The sequence below is a fragment of the Melanerpes formicivorus genome, unplaced genomic scaffold (assembly GCF_026170545.1).
Source record: "Melanerpes formicivorus ecotype bairdi unplaced genomic scaffold, bMelFor1.0.p_v2 SCAF_23, whole genome shotgun sequence".
Lineage (NCBI taxonomy): Eukaryota > Metazoa > Chordata > Aves > Piciformes > Picidae > Melanerpes > Melanerpes formicivorus.
The window spans coordinates 5,222,973-5,241,817 of record NW_027142375.1 but is presented as its reverse complement, the minus strand read 5'-3'; the positions used below and the strand labels follow the sequence as shown (position 1 = coordinate 5,241,817).

The 18,845-nt window shown below is 43.5% G+C and overlaps 1 protein-coding gene across 2 annotated transcripts in view; it reads left to right on the top strand.

The window, feature by feature from the left end:
• Positions 1 to 18,845, top strand: part of CREB5 (cAMP responsive element binding protein 5) — a 289,788-nt gene that overhangs the window by 38,136 nt on the left and 232,807 nt on the right. Inside the window, exons 2-3 of one of the 2 annotated variants that reach the window (XM_068152374.1) lie at positions 7,517 to 7,588; positions 10,585 to 10,678. In XM_068152374.1, the coding sequence (XP_068008475.1) occupies positions 7,535 to 7,588; positions 10,585 to 10,678 (148 nt within the window). In that variant the 5' untranslated portion in view covers positions 7,517 to 7,534. The remainder of the gene's footprint in view (positions 1 to 7,516; positions 7,589 to 10,584; positions 10,679 to 18,845) is intronic. The other variant, XM_068152375.1, reaches the window with a different exon arrangement.

The window sequence follows — 18,845 nt, the reverse complement described above, 5'->3', positions numbered from 1 at the left end:
GGTTTGCAGCCCTCACTTGCACTTTCTCTTTGTGTTTCCACTGGTGGCTCCTTGTCCCCGGCCCCTTTGAGCCTCTTCTTCCCCTTATTTCCTCTTCTTAACACCAAAGTTTTGTGAACTTCATTCTTGTTCCTATCTTTCCCCCTTTATTTAGTTATCCCCAGTTCTGCTCCTTCTTTTTTGAGAAGAAAGCAGCTCTGCACATGCAGAAAAAATGCAGGAGGAGCTATTTGGTTTTGCTCCATAATAGAAAGTGGGTTTATTAGTGGTCAAATGCTGAATATGGGACCAAAAACTCTTCTTCCTCAGATATTTGGAGGTGAATGGATATATCTGGAAAAGAGATAGGATAAAATCTTAGAACTGCTGGGGAGCCTTCCCAGCACTGAGGTATTTTTTTGGACAGGCAGTAAGCAAACCCAGTGGCTATTTGAAAAGAACTGAGGTGTTTGGCAGCATGAAACAAGCATCCTTTTGGTACTCAATTCACAAATGATTCAAGCATGCCAGTGGCCAAAAGCTTCACAAGTGGCAAGGGGCTAACTACTATTGAGGCACCCTCCTGTGCCAAACAGAGGGTGCTTGCTGTGGGCGGCATTGCTGCCAGCCACGGGGAAAGGGCCAAAGGCTGCTTGCTGTTGAGGCAGTTCACACATCAACCACTTTTTGAGAGCACTCAGCTCTGCCTAAAGATTTATGGGGCTCTCTTTTTAATACAAATGAATAAAGGCCCAAGCTGAGTGTTTTTCCACATATAAATGTCATAAATGCAATCACAAAAACTTCACCAGAGTACCAGTGAGGTCTTGAGCCCCAGCTCAAATGTGCATCATATTAAAATCCTTCTTGGGGACTTCAGACACAAATTGCTTTCCAGCATCCAGAACCATTTGGAAATGCTTTAATCCTGAAATGAGGGGAGTTTCTAATGGCAATGCTGACAGACCCTTCGTTGTAGCAGCTGGAGCAGGCAGGGTGTGATAATGAGCCCTGTATGTGTTCATGTGGAAAGCATGATCCCAGTCTCGGAAAGCAGCGGACGGCCCTCGCTGACACAAACCACCGTGCAGCAACACCTAAAGCTGGCCTGGCTCCTGCAAGGAAACACTGGGCAAAACCACAGGATCAACCAGGTGGGAAGAGACCTCCAAGATCATCAAGTCCAACTGATCACCCAATCCTATCTAATCAACTAGACCATGGCACCAAGTGCCTCATCCAGTCTCTTCTTAGAAAACACCTCCAGGGACATTGACCCCACCACCTCCTTGGGCAGCCCATTCCAATGGGCAATCATTCAGTGAAGAACTTCTTTCCAAGATCAAACCTAAACTTCCTCCTGCACAACTTGAGATTGTGTCCTCTTATTCTGGTGCTGGTTGCCTGGGAGAAGAGACCAACCCCCTCCTGGCTACAACCACCTTTCATGTGATTATAGAGAGCAATAAGGTCTGCCCTGAGCCTCCTCTTCTCCAGACTAAACATCCCCAGCTCCCTCAGCCTCTCTTCATAGGACTTGTGCTCCAATCCCCTCACCATCTTTGTTGCCCTTCTCTGGACACCTTCCAGCATCTCAACATCTTTCTTAAACTGAGGGGCCCAGAACTGGACACAGGACTCAAGGTGTGGCCTAACCAGTGCTGAGTACAGGGGCGTAATGACTTCGCTGCTCCTGCTGGCCACACTATTCCTGATCCAGGCCAGGATGCCATTGGCCTTCTTGGCCGCCTGGGCACACTGCTGGCTCATGTTCAGCCTACTATCAACCAGTATCCCCAAGTCCCTGTATGTCTGTCTGCTCTCCAGCCACTCTGACCCCAGCCTGTAGCACTGCCTGAGGTTGTTGTGGCCAATGTGTAGAACCTGGCACTTAGTCTTGTTAAACCTCATCCTGTTGGACTCTGCCCATCTATCCATAGGCATTGTCTTTGCTTGTCCTCTGCTTCCAAAGCCAACAGGTCTGAGTAGCATTTGCAGCAATGCTGTAATAATCTATAAACAGTGCCGTAGTGAATAGCCACGGCTAGCGGTTCAAATGCTGTGTGCACCCATGGCCTGCTTTCATGCTCTCAAGTGCAGCAGAGCCACGTCTCCTCTCACTTTTCATATGTTGTGGCCATGACCCTTAAAAACTAGGGGATGCTTCATTTATTGCTCATGTCTCTGCATACTGCTGCTAAAGCTAGGGACTGTGCAATTTGTACTTGTATGTGGAAATCTCAGTGACCTTGGTCACACCGGGCTGAAGAAACCTGTCTTGCAAGCATGTGCCCAGGTGATTAATTTAAACAAACAGGTTGCTTATAAGACTGGAATTACTCACTAGTGCAAATGGCAGGGTGGGTGCACTGACCTGTATTAGACACATTGTAGTATCCACCTCCCCATCGGTTCTTTTTTCACTGTTAATCAGAGGACTGAAAACCTTGCAACATTTAGACAGCTTGAGGTTGAAGGCTGAAATGTCACTTTTAAAAGAGGGTTAAAAAGGTCACGCAGCTGCAAATAATAATAGCCCAATGAAAATCAGATTCTTACTGCAGCCCACCTCAAGAATAACATTGAAACAGGAAACAAGACTGCTTGATGTTTTTACCAGTGCGGCTGTAAGATTACTGCTGAGTTTAAAACAGGGGGGGAGAGAGGCAGAAAGGAGTAAGCTTTCCTGGTGTTAGTTGTTGGAGCTATTTTTCTGATTCTGAAAAGACAATCACCAGCCTTTACAAAACCTCCTCACTGGGTTACTTCCCTCTGGAGGCTGCTACGAGAGGACGTAGTTTGTGGCTGTGTTCTAAGGGTGACTGTGTTTCTTTTGTTTGCCTTTTATTTCTTTGTTATGTTCTTGCACTCCTCGCTGTGGGCTTCAGTTTTATTAATTATCATAAAAATGTGTAGAAATGTCTCATGCAGCACTCAAGAGACAGAGTATGAAATCCTGGCTTGCTGCAGAAACGGCGTGTTTCTTTTCCATGTGGCAGGGCTTGGAGTACCATAGTATCACAGTATCAGTCAGGGTTGGAAGGGACCACAAGGATCATCTAGTTCCAACCCCCCTGCCATGGGCAGGGACACCCCACACTGGATCAGCCTGGCCAGAGTAGCCTTGCTGTGTTTCCTCTGTAATTTTGTTTGTTTATTTTTCCCTTCTAATCAGAATACCTTAACTTCTCCTGCAGCAGAGAGATATTTCAGTGCTGCAGTGTAGCAGATTTCCTCACTTACACATTCTGCCAATAATGCTCTTTACATGGTCGCAATAGGGCAATAAATGCTGACAGATGTTGTTAACATGTCTATTAAAGTTCAGCTCCCTTTTCTGCTGCATAATGCACTCATGCCTATTGTTAATAATATCAGAACTAATGCTGACACATCAATATTAGTGCTGGCTTACATTTATAATCCTTGTTTGTTTCCTCAGAGAGGTCACAAAGTTGCAATAAATTAGGCTGTTGATAGCAGAAGTGAATAGCTCAGGTCTGAGCAATTTGCAAACTTTTCTGTCGTCATAGATTTGCCTGATACTCTTCATGAGTGTTAATTGTGGCAGTCAGAGGTAGTACTATGAAAGGTGCAGGACTGTAACTTCAATTTTTAGGATCCCAAAGGTTAATAAGAGCCTTCATTTAGACGTAAAGGTTGCGGTGATTCACTTTTATTGGGTGAAGCAGGAATGTTGCCATTGGTTGCGTTATTTCCTTCAGGAATGCTGAACCACCTGCACAAGTTGTGGAAAAAGGAGAGGTGGATGCTGTGGCCCAGCAATGCACACGAGCTGCTGTGGTGGGTTGAAATTTCCCCCCCAACATTAACTAAAACATTAACCTAAAACTACCACAGCTGTACAAAGCAAGCTGTGTGCCGGAGGCTGTGTACAGCTGTCTGTCTCCTGAACTGAAGGATGGGATATGCGTGCCTGCATCTTGAAAAGGGTGCTGTGAAAGCTGGGGTGTGCACAATCAAAACACCTCTTTTGCTGGGAGCTCCCATCCTGCTGCAAACTTGGAGTGACATCCTATGTTGCGTGTGCATCCACAGCTCTTGAGGTGTTCAAGAGGAACAGGGGGTGCAGGAGGTTCACACACCCTCACAGCCCAGATTTTCAGCTGCTTGTTTCTGGTCAACGTTAAAGCATAAAGCTTGAATTGCTGCCATAAGATAGTCAAGTACCACACACCCTTTCCCAAATATGTAGCAGGCTGATTCTTTCACTCATTTACTACTTTAAGAGAGTCAATAGTGCTACAGTCTCAACTGAAGTGATAGCATCACATGTGAATACAAATTCTGCATGGTGCAGTTTGTCTTTAGGGCATTGTACTGTCTGGTAACAGATTGTGTGGGTCAAGCTCTGCTAGACAGTATCCTGGAGGGCACACGTGATTAGCCATGCTGGATGATTACTATTCTTCCTTCCTTTAATATTTATTTATTCAGTTAGTTTAATTTGATGTCAGCAAATAGTCTGCAAAGGGTGATTCTCATGGGAACCAGCAGCTGATTGTACGTTTGGGGTAGATGACTAAACATTAAATCTGACACCTTTTCAGGGTATTGAGAATAAAACCCAAGTGCATGTTTTCTTCAAGTTAGTCCCCGTGCTCAGGGCTCTGCTCCTCATCGAGAATGTTATTTTGGTGCTTAGTCTGTGTTTGTCTCTCTAGTAACCTTGAGAATCATTTAATTGTATCAAAGCAGGAGCTAGTGTGAGATGTCCCTGCCCATGGCAGGGGGGTTGGAACTAGATGATCCTTGTGGTCCCTTCCAACCCTAACAATTCTATGATTCTACGTACTGATGGACTTAGGGACTAAAGATCATAGTATCACAGTATCAGTCAGGGTTGGAAGGGACCACAAGGATCATCTAATTCCAACTCCCCTGCCATGGGCAGGGACACCCCACACTAGATCAGGCTGGCCAGAGTAGCCTCACCCAGCCTGGTCTTAAACACCTCCAGGGACAGGGCCTCGACCACCTCCCTGGACAACCCATTCCAGGGCTTCACCACTCTCGTGGTGAAGAACCTCCGCCTCATATCCAGCCTGAATCTCCCCACCTCCAGCTTCATTCCATTCCCCCTAGTCCTATCACTACCTGAGATCCTGAGCAGTCCCTCCCCAGCCTTCCTGTAGGCCCCCTTCAGATACTGGAAGGCCACAATTAGGTCACCTGGGAGCCTTCTCTTCTGCAGACTGAACAGCCCCAACTCCTTCAGTCTGTCCTCATAGGAGAGGTGCTCCAGCCCTCTGATCATCCTCGTGGCCCTTCTCTGGACACCTTCCAGCACCTCCAGATCCCTCCTGTAATAGGGGCTTCAGAACTGGAGGCAGTACTCCAGGTGGGGTCTCAGCAGAGCTGAGCAGAAGGGGAGAATCACCTCCCTTGGCCTGCTGGCCACACTTCTCCTGATGCAGCCCAGGATCTGATTGGCCTTGCGGGCTGCAAGTGCACACTGAGAGCTCATGCTGAGCTTCTTGTCCACCAGCACCCCCAAGTCTCTCTCCTCAGGGCTGCTTTCCAGCCAGTCACTGCCCAGCCTGGATTTGTGCTGGGATTGCCTCGACCCAGATGCAGGACCCTGCACTTGCTCTTGTTGATCAAGCTCAAGGCGGGGTGGGCAGTTTCAGATTTGAAATGCTTAGTAAGAAAACAAACTCCAAATAATTCCTGGTAATGTTTTGAAACTCACTTGGACACTTGGGACCAGAACTGTTGCTGTCTTGTTTTCTTTAACTGAGTCCCATCCATTGTTCTCCTGTTGAAAATGCAGTTGTTGTTCTCCCCTGAGGAGGGGAGAGAGGGGTAACAGGAACCTTTGGCAGTGCTTCAGTTGCAGGAGTAACTGAGCTATCAGATGAAGCCTTTCATTATCCACATGAAGGTATTTTTTTTTGGTATTTATTTTCGTGAAGAAGTCTTTAGGAAAGACAACATCCCGGGGTCATATCCCATAAATAAAGGTGGATTTAAACATGAGACTTAGCTGGAGGTTTTGTTTTTGATTGTTTGCAGGGGTTTATTTAGTCAGTTACATCTCTGATGTTTGTTTCTTTCAGACAGGATAGTGTAATTCAGAGTATTTTTATTGCTTCACCTCTGAAGAGCCTGTCTATGCAGAGTCTGGAACTGAAACAACTGAAATCAGAAGTAATTCAACACCTTTAGTTATTTTGGTATAGGCCTTTTTGCGAGCGTACTCTTTCATTTCTGATTATGAGTATCCTATTTCAGTTTAACGTAGCTGTAAGTTAAATCAAAACAGGATATGAATAACCTTAGAGGAATAGATTTGGTACCATTTTATCTGTTTCAGTTCTGGCCTTGTGAAGATAGATAGGCTAGTCCTGAGCCAGGTTTGCTCTTCACACCTGATTGTTATTTGGTGTGATAATCACTTGTCTCAGACCAGGCATTGGTAGAGATGGACACATCAAGAGCATCAGCTGATCCTAATTAGTACTTTTAGGGGGTGGTGCCCTTGTGGAGGTTAAAGAGCAAATAAAAATAGAACTTCTGTTGTTTCTGGATGCTGCTTCTGGGTGTCAGTGAAGTCAGGTAAAAACCTTCTCTGTTTTGGTTTTTTTGGTTACTTATTTTTAGGAGACTTGCGTGGTGTAAGCAGAAGCTGTGTGTTGTACTTTATGGTGGGTCAGCTACTGTGTTCTAGCTGGTAGTGCCAGTTGTACCAGTGAGCTCAAAACATACCTGAAAGAAAAGACTTACTTTAGGGCCTAGAAAGCTACTAAAAAATGGTGGCTGTTGATACTGGTCAAGGACACTTCCACAATATTAACCCCAAATGAGCTGTCCTCCTGCATTCTGAGGGCCAGTGTTTCCTCTTTAATTTTTATTCAAGACCCAGGAGCTCTCCTCCAGGCTTTAGTTCAAGGTTGCAGGACTGGAAGTGCTATAGAGAAGCTGCAGTTTTAGCCAAAACTTCACTTCTTCATCTCTTGAGGATCCCATTGACCATTCAGAGGGTGGGGGTGCACAACTGTCATGCATGTCTAGAAAGCATGTATGTATGTATGTATGGGAGGTGTTAATACTGAATGGCATGGATAGGGAGTTTCAGACAGTGAGTTCTTTCTCAAAAGTAACAGATGTCTGGTTTTGATGTTCAGCAGGAACTGAAGAAGGAAAGGTAAACCCCTTGAATTTGAGATATTTCTGAGCAGATATAGTCTTATCTAACAACAGGGCTGAACATATGCTTTCTTCTGAGCCAAATTTCTGCTGTGAAAGCTTAATGTTGGCCTCTTTTTTTTTTTTTTTTTTTCCCTTCAAAGTAAATATGTGCTCAGGAAGGAGCAGTGAGAACTTACACTGTAAGGAGCCTGCTGAATAAAAGCAAATTTAGTACTTGGAGGATGAAAACTTTGTTCTGTTCTGGTCTGGGAGTTTAAAATAAAAGCACAAAATATGACCACTGTATGTTGCATGTATGTATGAAGTTTAGCATGTTCATATTCATAGGTTACCTTTCTTTCCCCCTCCCCCTTTTAACATGTAGATTTATGAGGAATCAAAGATGAACTTGGAGCAGGAGAGGCCTTTTGTCTGCAGTGCCCCAGGCTGCTCACAGGTGAGTGGAGTCAGCGGTGATATTAATTGAGTCCTCAGCACTAGCTCTGGCTTGTATAATGCCTCCTGATACATTAACACATCTAATAATAATGTGTGTTGGTTGTGGTTTTTGGTTCCACACCACCTCCCTCCCTCCCTCCCCCCCCTGCTTCAAGCCCTCCCCCATCAATTCCCTCTTTACCCCACAAGGTATTATTACAAAGTGTGTAAAGCAAATGCAATATCCAGCCAAAAGTTAGTTGGTAAAAGTGTTTCCCAAGCCTAACTTTCAAGTTAGGTATTGCAAATTCCCCTTCAGTGGCCAGTGCTAGGCAGTCACGTTTAGAGGACAGGGTAGGCAGGACACTTTGTCTGTCTTCTGCTCGGGTGTGTGATGTAATGTAGTACAGTTTCTATTTGGTGTCATAACCCTCCAGATTTATGTATTAAAACAAATTAAAATCTTATCTACAATGATATCTTCTTATTAAAAATGGTATCTTTGAGACATCACCCTACTAAATATTCTCTATAGAAAATGCAGCCTGTAGATTAATTCTGCCCCAGGACTTACATTTGAATTTCCTGTTGACTGCTGACCTGCCCTGTGTCTGTGAGGGCATAACCTGACTTGTAACATTAGAAGTGCAATGATTTTAAACATGAAGTGACAAGGATTTTTACCTCCTGAAATTTTGAATTGGGATTTGTGGTATTTTTGGTGACCTTATAGAGATGAAGGAAGTCCCAAGTGTGGCACTTCCAACCCTAATTCAGTTTAGTGACAGGAATTTGTGAGTAAAACCTTCAGGTGAGGGTATCTTTTGGGCTTTTGCCACAAGCTTCCTGTATAGATTTGATTTCAGTGATTTAGGTTACTCATTTCCTAGAGTCCTCTTCTCTTAATGAGGGTAGTATTTCCCTGCTCTAACTGTATGTTGGCAGTTGGGAGTGTTACTGGAGTGTATTTGCTGGCTTTGCCAAGAGCTGAAGTATGGAAAGGGAGAAGACTAAGGCTCAGCTAACAACCAGCCAAGCAGATTTGTTGGTTCACTAAGGGGGAGCCTCTCTGTGTGTGTCAGAGTGCCTTTTTTGGAATGTCCCTCTAAGGGTTTGTCACTTCAGATTTCCCCATGAAGAGTTAAGCTGTCACCATTCTGTCACAGAGGTAGAATAAAAAGTGTCTGCATTTTACAGTCATGTTTCATTTACCTTTTAGTTGACTCTTGGACTTGAGTGTTTTCATGCCACCTATTAATTAATTTTCTCAGTAGAGAAGAAGCTGATCCAAATGTGCTTATTTAAGTGTTCAGAGAGCAGGTGTGATTGTATGCTGGTGCAATTAGAAATGTCAAAATAAGACCTCTGTTTCTAGTAAATTTAGGACAGAAGCACACAGGCAGTGTATCACAGCTGTCTGGGCACTGGCTTCACTATCAGCCAGTGTGTGGATATACATTGAGGGCTGAGGGAGTTGATCTTCTTCACAAGGAATAAAGCAGACTTTCAAAAAGGCAGAGAAGTCTGTGCTGGAGAAATAGCTTCTCCTCAATTGTTCCATGCCCTCTTTAAGCTGGGTGACCTTGCCATGAAGACAGTGTGGTGTCCATGAAGGAAAATCCATTTCCAGGAGAGCAAAACTTGAGGATTTTTTCCCCTCAAAATTTCATTAAGGAAGGTCTTCCACGTAGTCCTTTGGTTCTTTGATTTCTACTGCTGCCTTTCTTCCAGGTTAGTAAGCAATGAAACAGAATTTCACAATGAGGAAAAAGGCCATTGGGGTTTTTATTTATTTAATGTATTTTAACCCCCAGAGAATTCATTCCTGTTACTTATGCTGCTTTGTCTATGGGCTTGAAGAGATTGTTAGAAGGTGTAATGTGCTGCAGCTATTTATCCTATAGCCACAAGTAAAGTCCCTTAGCCAAGAATATATTATATGGAAAGCATCAAGACACTGTAGCTCTGTTGTTAACCAGCTTTGTACACTCTGCTTTGTACTTGTTGCTTTAAAAAGCTGCTTTTAATTTGTTTTATGCCTTTTTTCTTTCTTTCTTTGCCTTTGTTTTTTCCCCTCTATTTTTTTTCACCCTCCATTCAAGCCCTGGTGATACAACTGTTGGACTTTGCTAGTCCTGAAATAACCCTGTTAAAAGCATTGCAGGAGCTTGTCACAAGTGCCTGTGTATGCTCCTTTTAGTGAAGGAATCTTAAGAGAACAAATCTGCCCTTGGAGTCTAAGTGTGCAAGTGCTCGAACTTTATCCAAGTTTGTCTCTTCCTTGTCTTGTTCAAAATGAGCTACTTTTTGCAGAAGTCTGTTACCAGGCTGAAAAAACCCAAAAAGCACACCGATTCATTCCTTACAAAGCACATCTCTTCACCTTCTCTGCTTGACAAAGGAAAAGAATTTCAGTTATTATCACAAAGGAGCAGAAATTGTTGTTCTCTACTGAGTCCCATTGCACTGCCACTTTAAATCAAGTCAGAGTTTGCAAACTAAAGGTGCATTTTTGCCTGAATACTTTTGTGTGGGGAAAGACTGGCTTATTTGATTATTTTTATTCCTGTACAGCAGATACAGGTTACAAAAGCAGAAAAACCCAGTAGAATGATTTAAGATATGCTGCATTACTTTGCATTTGCCATGGGCTATGAGCGTACACAGCCGCAGTTAATCGCAGATCCTCAGGCACGTGGGGACTTGTGAGGAAGCTGTAGGAGCTGGAATGGGTGTCTGAGACCCTTAGAATACAAAACTTGGCCTTTTTTCAAGCAAGTCTATGACACCTTGCAGTTTGCAGCCCCAGAGAGCACTGCAGCAAATATGCTTCTGAGTACAGCTATTTGTTACTCATCCTCACTTGCATTTTCAAGTGTTCTGTTTCCTGTGCCACTTGGACTCTTTGCTAGCTGGATCCATTTCTTTCTCTTTCTCTCATTTTTGAAATGCTGTTCAATGCCAAATGATTACTAGAGAATTAATTTTTTTCCTCTCTCTCTGTTTGCCTGACAGCGTTTTCCTACAGAGGATCACCTGATGATTCACAGGCACAAACATGAAATGACTTTGAAGTTTCCTTCAATAAAAACAGATAATATGTTATCAGGTAAGAAGACACAATTTCAAGAATCAAGATAACTATTCAGGTGATGTTGAAAGCGTGACTCCTAATGGGAAGCTACTGGCAAAGTACCTCCAAGATTGGTTTTAAACAGCCCCAACTCCAATTAATTAACAAGCAGAGGTGGAATAAGCTAGAATGCCTATCTTTGGACAAAAAGGCTGCTGCCATTCTTATCCCTTCCCACAGGTTTGGCGTGAGAGGGAGAGAAATTGTTGAACCTCAGCCATTGCTGGCAGTTCTATTACTGACTCCCATGTCAACATGCCAGTGAAATATAGGCACTTCAGTGCGTGTCACCTGGGAGCCCAGCAGCGAGCGTGCTGATGAAGTGCACTTGGACTGTTCCTACAAGACTCACTATTTAAGTTTGACAGGCTCACTTCAGCAGCTGTAAGAGGCCACATTCTATGAGCCACCTTTATGGTGGCTCAGGATGTGACTGCTGTAAATATTCATAACCAGCAAAATAAACCAGTGGGTAACTTTTAGCACTCTTTTTGCCCCTAAAGGTCCCCATCTCTGTTTGAGCCTCTTCTGTCACACACAGAGGTTATTATTATGTGCTATTACATCCTTTACTTTCTTAAGTACTGTTGGTTTTTTTCTTATGTTGGTTTTTGAGTAACCATTCCTCAGTGGCTTGCTGGCATTCAGTAAGTGCTGGGTAAAGTTAAGCTAGCCTTAATCTTACCACTTCTCTCTTATTCCCTTTCCTCTTGTATATACCTTGAACTATAGTAAGGGATTATTAAGAATATCAATAGGGTATTTCAAAGTAATTGTAGAAAAAAGCCTTAAGATACAAATGTGTGTGTGTGTGTTAACCAGTGTTACTATGGGCTTCTTCAAGGCAAATTGTGCCATTCTAGGTGCTCACATATCATGATTAAAGACTCTTTAGCAGGCTAACCATGCATAAATTGTTTCCACTTTAATGATTGTAGTAGTTTCTTGCAAGTATTTGATTTAGCCTTTTTTGGTTATTTTTATTGTTGGTTTATTTTTGTTGGGACTTAAGGTATCAGTGAGAAATCTTGTCCCAAATAGAATTTATTTCCCTCTTACACTTGAAAGTGCCATAGTGTGCTAAGTTTAAACTGAGCACACTGAATATAGCACGTTCAAGAGTAGAACCCACAGAGTGCCTGGATGCCAGCTGTGCCCACAGAATCCTGTATTTGCAAGTGCAGGTGAGAAAACGCTGCTCTTGCACTTGGCCATGTCCTCTGGCAGTGAAACTGCTGTGGGCACATTCAACCTGTGAAAACGCTGGCTTTTGTTAAAACTTTGTTTGGCAAGCCTTTTGCTCAAGGGCAGTTTCTGAGGAGTATATCCTGTCGTCAGGAGTCCCCTGAGTAGAGCAGCATGGTATATGTTTAGTATCTTCCCTCATGAAGCTGTCTTCTCCCTCCAATGAGTTGCCTTCCCAGACAAAAAGCTTTGACTGGCTTCCCACCACTATTACTAGCAGTGAGGCCCCTAGACCTGCGGTTAGCCAATGAAGTATACAGGAATTTGTAACTTTGGGGCTGGAAAGGTCTCAGGATTTCTTCTATTTAGTGCTTTGTGCATGATGATCCACGGTAGAAATGAACGAGGAAAAGTTGCACGTGTTCTCCATGCCCGTGGCAAATGTGCCTGCCTGTGATGGCCTGACAACCTTCTGCTGTTGTGTACAGACTTTTTTTTGTTTCTTTCCTTTTTGTGTTCATTTGGTGGATTTGTTTGGCATTTTGAAGCCCTTAGTTCAGAAGCATCATAGATCATCCACTCTCTGCAGTGAGACATTGAAAAATAGTTGTTTCATTACCCACCAAAACCCTGGGGAAATCTAAATACCTTAAACTTTAAGATGTTTTATTCTTAGATTTCATAATGAAAAATTAATGATATATGGGGGAAAGAGACAGACTTTCCTCTTAGACATTTGTCTTCATGTCTCCCTTCTCTTTTTTTTTTTGCATTTTTTGCTTATTTGACTTTTTAATTAAAAAAAATAGTTTCTGTCATCATTAGGTTCAAAGAATTGAAGCATCAATTGCCCTGTAATAAGCCAGGTGTAGCATTAGTGTGTGGTGGGGTTTTTTTTCCCCCCTCTCTTTATTATGCTGCACAGAAGTCAGATTTCCTTCTTTTCCCTGTATGTTTTATACTAACTATCTTCTGTTGTGTTGTATTTGAGCCATTCATTATTGGCAGTTGGTCACACAAAATGGTGGGCTGTGCGCTTTCAGGCAGCCATGAGAATCATCTGCTCTGTTCCCAGAGGTATCTAATTCCACCCTCACCCCAGAGTCAGTATGATGTCAGTAATATTTAACATACACTAACCATGTCTCCTATAAACTGTTATTGGAGGTAGGCACTAAAACTGAGGCTGTCGGTCATGTACCAATACAACATCTTAGAAACGAAGCAAAATAGGACTTGGGGAGTAGGAAACTGTTTCTTGTAGGAAATCTGTGTTGAGGTCTGAAATACCAATTTGCAAGGGAGAGGAAAGGTTGTGTTATGTGTGATGCTATATGCTACATATGTTACAGAGGGACCCATATGTCGTCCCGACCCGTCCCATAGGGAAGTCTGCTGCCTGCCTGGATAAGGGACATCACAAGGAGACTCCCAAAGCTAATCCAGCCCACTGACTATTACTCATTGCTGGTAATCCAAGATGGAAGCAATGAGATTGATAAGAGCACCAGGATGATTTAAAAAGGAATTCAAGGCCCTCAGACGATTGATGGGGCAGGAGCGCAAGTGGTGTTCTGCTCAGTTCCCTTAGTGGCAGGGGTGTACACTGAGAGGAACAGGAGAACCTACACCATCAACAATTGGGATGATGCCAGCAGTGGAATTTTGTGTTCTTTGATCAAGGGGCAACTTTTACTGCACCTGACCTGCTGGACCTTGATGGGGTGAATTCATCTAGAAAGGGCAAGAGGGTACTAGCATTGGAGTTGGCAGGGCTCATTGGGAGGGCTTTAAACTAGGTCTGAAGGGGGTGGGTGAGGAAGGCAGTCTCTCTGGAGAGGAGAGAGTGGGACATAGATTAGGGTTAACTGAGAAATCAACAGCCCAGCTGCAGTGCATGTACACCAACACACGCAGTATGGGGAACAAACAAGAGGAGCTGGAAGTCTTGGTCCACCAGGAAGACTGTGATGTAGTTGCCATTACAGAAACATGGTGGGATGACTCACATAATTGGAGTACTGCACTGGGTGGTTACAAGCTCTTTAGGAGAGACAGGAGAGGAGGAGGGGTGGCCCTGTATATTAGGGAATCTCTTCGTGCCTCAGAACTTGAGGTTGAGGATGCAGGGATTGAGTGCCTGTGGGTTAAAATCAGAGGGAGGCTTAACAAAACTGACATCCTGGTTGGAGGCTGTTATAGACCACCCAACCAGGATGAAGAGGTTGATGAAATGTTCTATAAGCAACTGGAGGCTGTCTCAAGATCATCAGAGCCTGTCCTTATGGCTGACTTTAACCTTCCAGACATCTGCTGGGAACTTAACTCAGCAGAAAGGAGGCAGTACAGAAGTTTCTTATAGTGTATGGAGGACAGCTGTTAAGTGATGCTTCCAGGGGTCAAGGCCTTTCCTCATTTCTTCCTGGATTTCTAAAATCCAGTCCTCTAAATTTTTTTTGGTGGTGAAACCCATTGTTGAGATAGAAATAGTATTTCTCTGCATGCAAAGGTGTATGTGTTAATGTGTTGCTTTTCCCAGGTAATGCCTGTGTCAGTGAGACATCTTACATCATCCTTGGCAGCTTATTTCCACTCCCCCCCCCACCCCCCCCCCACTGGTTTATGGAGTGAGGTTTATCTAGGAATGAATTTTGTGGCATGCAAAATGATTGGCTTTAAGAGCAAATAATTTTGTTTGATTTCTTGCTTGCTTCTGTGACCTTTGCTTTGCCAATAATGAAACAAAAAGAGTTCTGATCTAGTTAAAGATGTCCCTGCTTTACTGTAGAGTGGTTGGGACTGGATGACCTTTAAAGGTCCCTTCCCACCCAATGCATTCTATGATTCTAAAATACAACTGTTCAGGTTCTGAGGGACCAGAGGAGTTCATAGACCTGGTTTCCCCGGTCTGTGCACCCAACCAAAGTCCAGCCAGTGCTTTTGAACAGTGCATCTTTGAGCAGCAAGATTCTTGGAGACCTCATCTGCGAGCCTCTGGATTAGGGCTGTTCTACCAGGTGTAACTAGGTGCACCTCTTCTTCCTCTCCCCTTCCATCACCTGCTTGAGGCTGCATGAACTGGAGTTTCTTGGTGCATTTGGGGAATAACCTGCCAAATGGATGAAGAAACCTTCTTTAATTTCTCAGGACTTTTTTTTCCATGTGGCTGCTTGATGGGCAGCCCTTCAAATCTCAGTGCTAGCCCTGTTACTCTGACTTTGTTATCATTGTGTGAAAGTATAACATGGGTGAGTATATAACTTCAACAGAGCCCACAGCTGAACAAGCCAAGTGTCTGTTATTGCTACACATCAGACTAAACATTATTTTTTTTTTTTCCTGAAGGGAGATGGAGAATTAAGTTACATGCTTGGGAGCTGTGCTGCTAGGTATCTCCTATTGAATCTTAATGCCTTAATATTTCATTCTTGTATTTGTTTTAAATGAAACTTGTTTCATATAACTGCCCTTTGCTTCTCTTTTTCTTTCATTAACTGGTATCCCATTTGAAAGCTTTTGTTCATGCTTTGAGGGATGGAACTCTAGGTTCACATGCATTTGTACACAATGCATTCAGATATGCTCTCTGCATAGCAACCTAGTGTGACATTTCCTGAGCTGCCCCCCAGGGATCAGTGCTGGGCCCCATCCTCTTTAACATCTTCATTGATGATCTGGATGAGGGGATTGAGTCAGTCATCAGCAAATTTGCAGATGACACCAAGTTAGGAGCAGATGTTGGTCAGTTAGAGGGCAGAAGGGCTCTGCAGAGGGACCTCGACTGACTGGACAGATGGGCAGAGTCCAATGGGATGGCATTCAACAAGTCCAAGTGCCGAGTGCTGCACTTTGGCCACGGCAATCCCATGCAGAGCTACAGGCTGGGGTCAGAGTGGCTGAGAGCTCCCAAACAGAGAGGGACCTGGGGGTGCTGATTGACAGCTGCCTAAACATGAGCCTGCAGTGTGCCCAGGTGGCCAAGAAGGCCAATGGCATCCTGGCCTGCATTAGGAATAGTGTGGCCAGCAGGAGCAGGGAAGTCATTGTGCCCCTGTACTCTGCATTGGTTAGGCCACACCTTGAGTCCTGTGTCCAGTTCTGGGCCCCTCAGTTTAAGAAGAACATCGAGACACTTGAACGTCTCCAGCTTGTCCAGGTCCCTCTGGATGCCACCCTGTCCCTCTGGTGTATTGACAGCACCACACAGCTTGGTATCATCTTCATACTTCCTCATGGTGCACTCAATCCCACTGTCTGTCATTGATACAAATATTAGTGGTAATTATTGATAAAATAGAACTAAATACTAATGATAGTTATCAATGAAGACATCAATTACAATTATCTATGAAGATACTAATAAATATTATAATTATTGATACACTATTAATAAAACTAACCATGATAATTATTGATTAAAATATGAATTAACATAGGGTTAGCCCAGACCCATGCCTTGAGTTGCCTGGTTCAAAATGCAGCTTGGGCCATTAAAGTCCTGGGCTGTGTGGCTAACAGCATGCATGCTGACAGCTTCCTACAGCAACGTGTGTCCTCAGCAGGAATGCTGAGAGTGGTAATAGCTCTGTCTGAGTTTTGGTCCAGATGGGTCTGGCACATCCAGTTGCTGAAGTACAACAAATCAGAGCCCTGTTCTCAGCCTGCAATAGTTGTGGGTGCTGGTGATAGCAACAAAAAGTTTGTTTGTACCAACAGGGAACAGTGAGGTCAGGCACAAGCTGTTGGAACTATTAATGCATTTTTAAGTGCTGAGAATTAGGAATATTTTGTTAGTTCTGGGAGACCTGCATGTGTAACTTACGTTAGGGTCTCTGTTATGATACTGTTACCAATTAAAACACAAAGGCTTGCCTAATCTAGATGAAAGAATTACTGTGGTTTTGAGAGTAATATCTTCTACTAGTTGGCCCACCTCCTGGGGGACAGCTGGTCCTTTCCAGAGGCAAAATAGTTGTTGCCTCTGGAGCAAAGAAATCACTGAACTTGGTAGCCATGAAGTCCTGAAACCAGTGAGTGCAGTATATGTGCAAAGTCTCTGTGTTTTGAAGTCCAGTTCTGCTCTCATACAAACACAAAGGTTTTGTGGACTGCTGGTTTCTGTGAATGTTGAAGGATGAAGCCTTCAAATGTAGAAAGGCAGCTCTTGTTTCACATCTGGGTGAGCTGGCTTCCAGAAGGTCTGTGGATGAAGTTTAGGCCAGGTTGTTGGGTGGTGTTCCCTCCCTGATTGGGAGGAGGTGGGGGCTGGCTGTATGTCTTAACAGAACCTTGTTGTGAATTCCTGCCACTCTGATTTCTGGTTCTAAAAACTACAATGGAGGGTGTCATTTAAGATGCATGTGTCAGTATGCAGGTGATAGAAATAATGTGATAATCTGGTTTGATGCCTTTAGTCAATCAAGTAGTTAATTTGAAAGATCAGCTGTAGGCAGCGTATTTGATTATCTCAGACTGCTTGTGGTGCAGAAAATACACTTTCAGCATGTGCAGAGAAGCTGAGGAAGCTTTTATGCATTTGAAGTCACATTCTTCTTCTGGATTGCTTGTTTTCCCTGTTAAAATGGATTTACTTCACTGAGAACTTTTGTTTTTCCCTTTTTTCTGGTCTGTCTAACATTCATGGACTAGATGCTGAACAGTTTGGGAGCTTCAGCTGCATGTGCCTGCTCACCACCTTGTTACCCATTAAGTTGCCTCTGACATAATGTCACCTGCTGCCCAAGGAGGTGGTGGAGTCACTGTCATTGGAGGTGTTCAGGAGGAGACTTGATGGGGTGCTTGGTGCCATGGGTTAGTTGTTTGGGTGGGTTGGATTGGTTGATGGGTTGGACACGATGATCTTGAAGGTCTCTTCCAACCTGGTTTGGTTTATTCTAAATAAAGTAATGCCTGACTTCTGGATCAGCTGTGTACCATGATGGAAAATAACAAGACCTGGTCTGTGTTAATGTATTCTCTTCTGCCCTGACCTCCAGCATTTGGGCTCAATGATCTTTGAGGTCTCTTCCAACCTTGGTGATACTGTGGGCTCAAGCAACTCTTTATTTTTTTAATTATGTTTTATAATTTCACTGAAATCAGTGCTGTCAACTTCATTCTGAAGCCCTAGTTTCTCATCTTGATCAGGAAATTGATACCTTGCTTATTTGATATGGATGTACCATTTTGGTAAAAATACAATGTTTCCTGTATTGCCTCACATTCAAACACTTAATAATTGCCAAGCCTTACATTCAAACCAATCCTTCCTGGACATTTTCTTTTTCTCCAAAGCAATCCTGTCGTGTGCTTGAAGGAATATTTAATCCTTTTTGGAAATAAAATTTGTTTGCCCCTGCTTTTTGGTCTACTTCATTTCCAGTACAAACTCCTGTCCAAGGGCCAAAGACAACCCTGGTGAGGTTCCCCTAGAGATTAGTTTGGCACTACTGATTTAGGATATGGACCTGTGAAGTGCTGAGTGTCCTTCCATCAACATCAGCACCTCACTGACTCAACTCCATGTGCTGAGTTCCTGCAAAATTCTTGGAAGGTCTTGTTTCTGACTCTGGTAATACAGTAGTTAGCTGTGAAAACTAACAGATAAATATGTGTGCATTCCCAAACACTTGAGTTTTTTGTTTCCTTTAAGCTCACAAGTAGGATACTCAAGCCAAAAGAAATAAAGCAGAGTTTTAACATTAAGGACTTGGTTCTTATATTTTTATCAATATGTTCCAGCAGAAACATAAATGCAAACAAGTGTTTTGCCCTTTGATTACTTGAGAAGGTCAGACCTGTAGGCCCACACCTGGTACAGGTGAAAATTGGCTTCAGCTGGCTTTATAATGGCAAAGGTTGAGCCTCCTCTTTAGTTTCCAGGTGCAAACTTTTTTCCCTTTCTTTTGTATGCATTGCTCTTTTTGTGCTGGTTTTTTTTTTGCTTATGAGTTGCTGT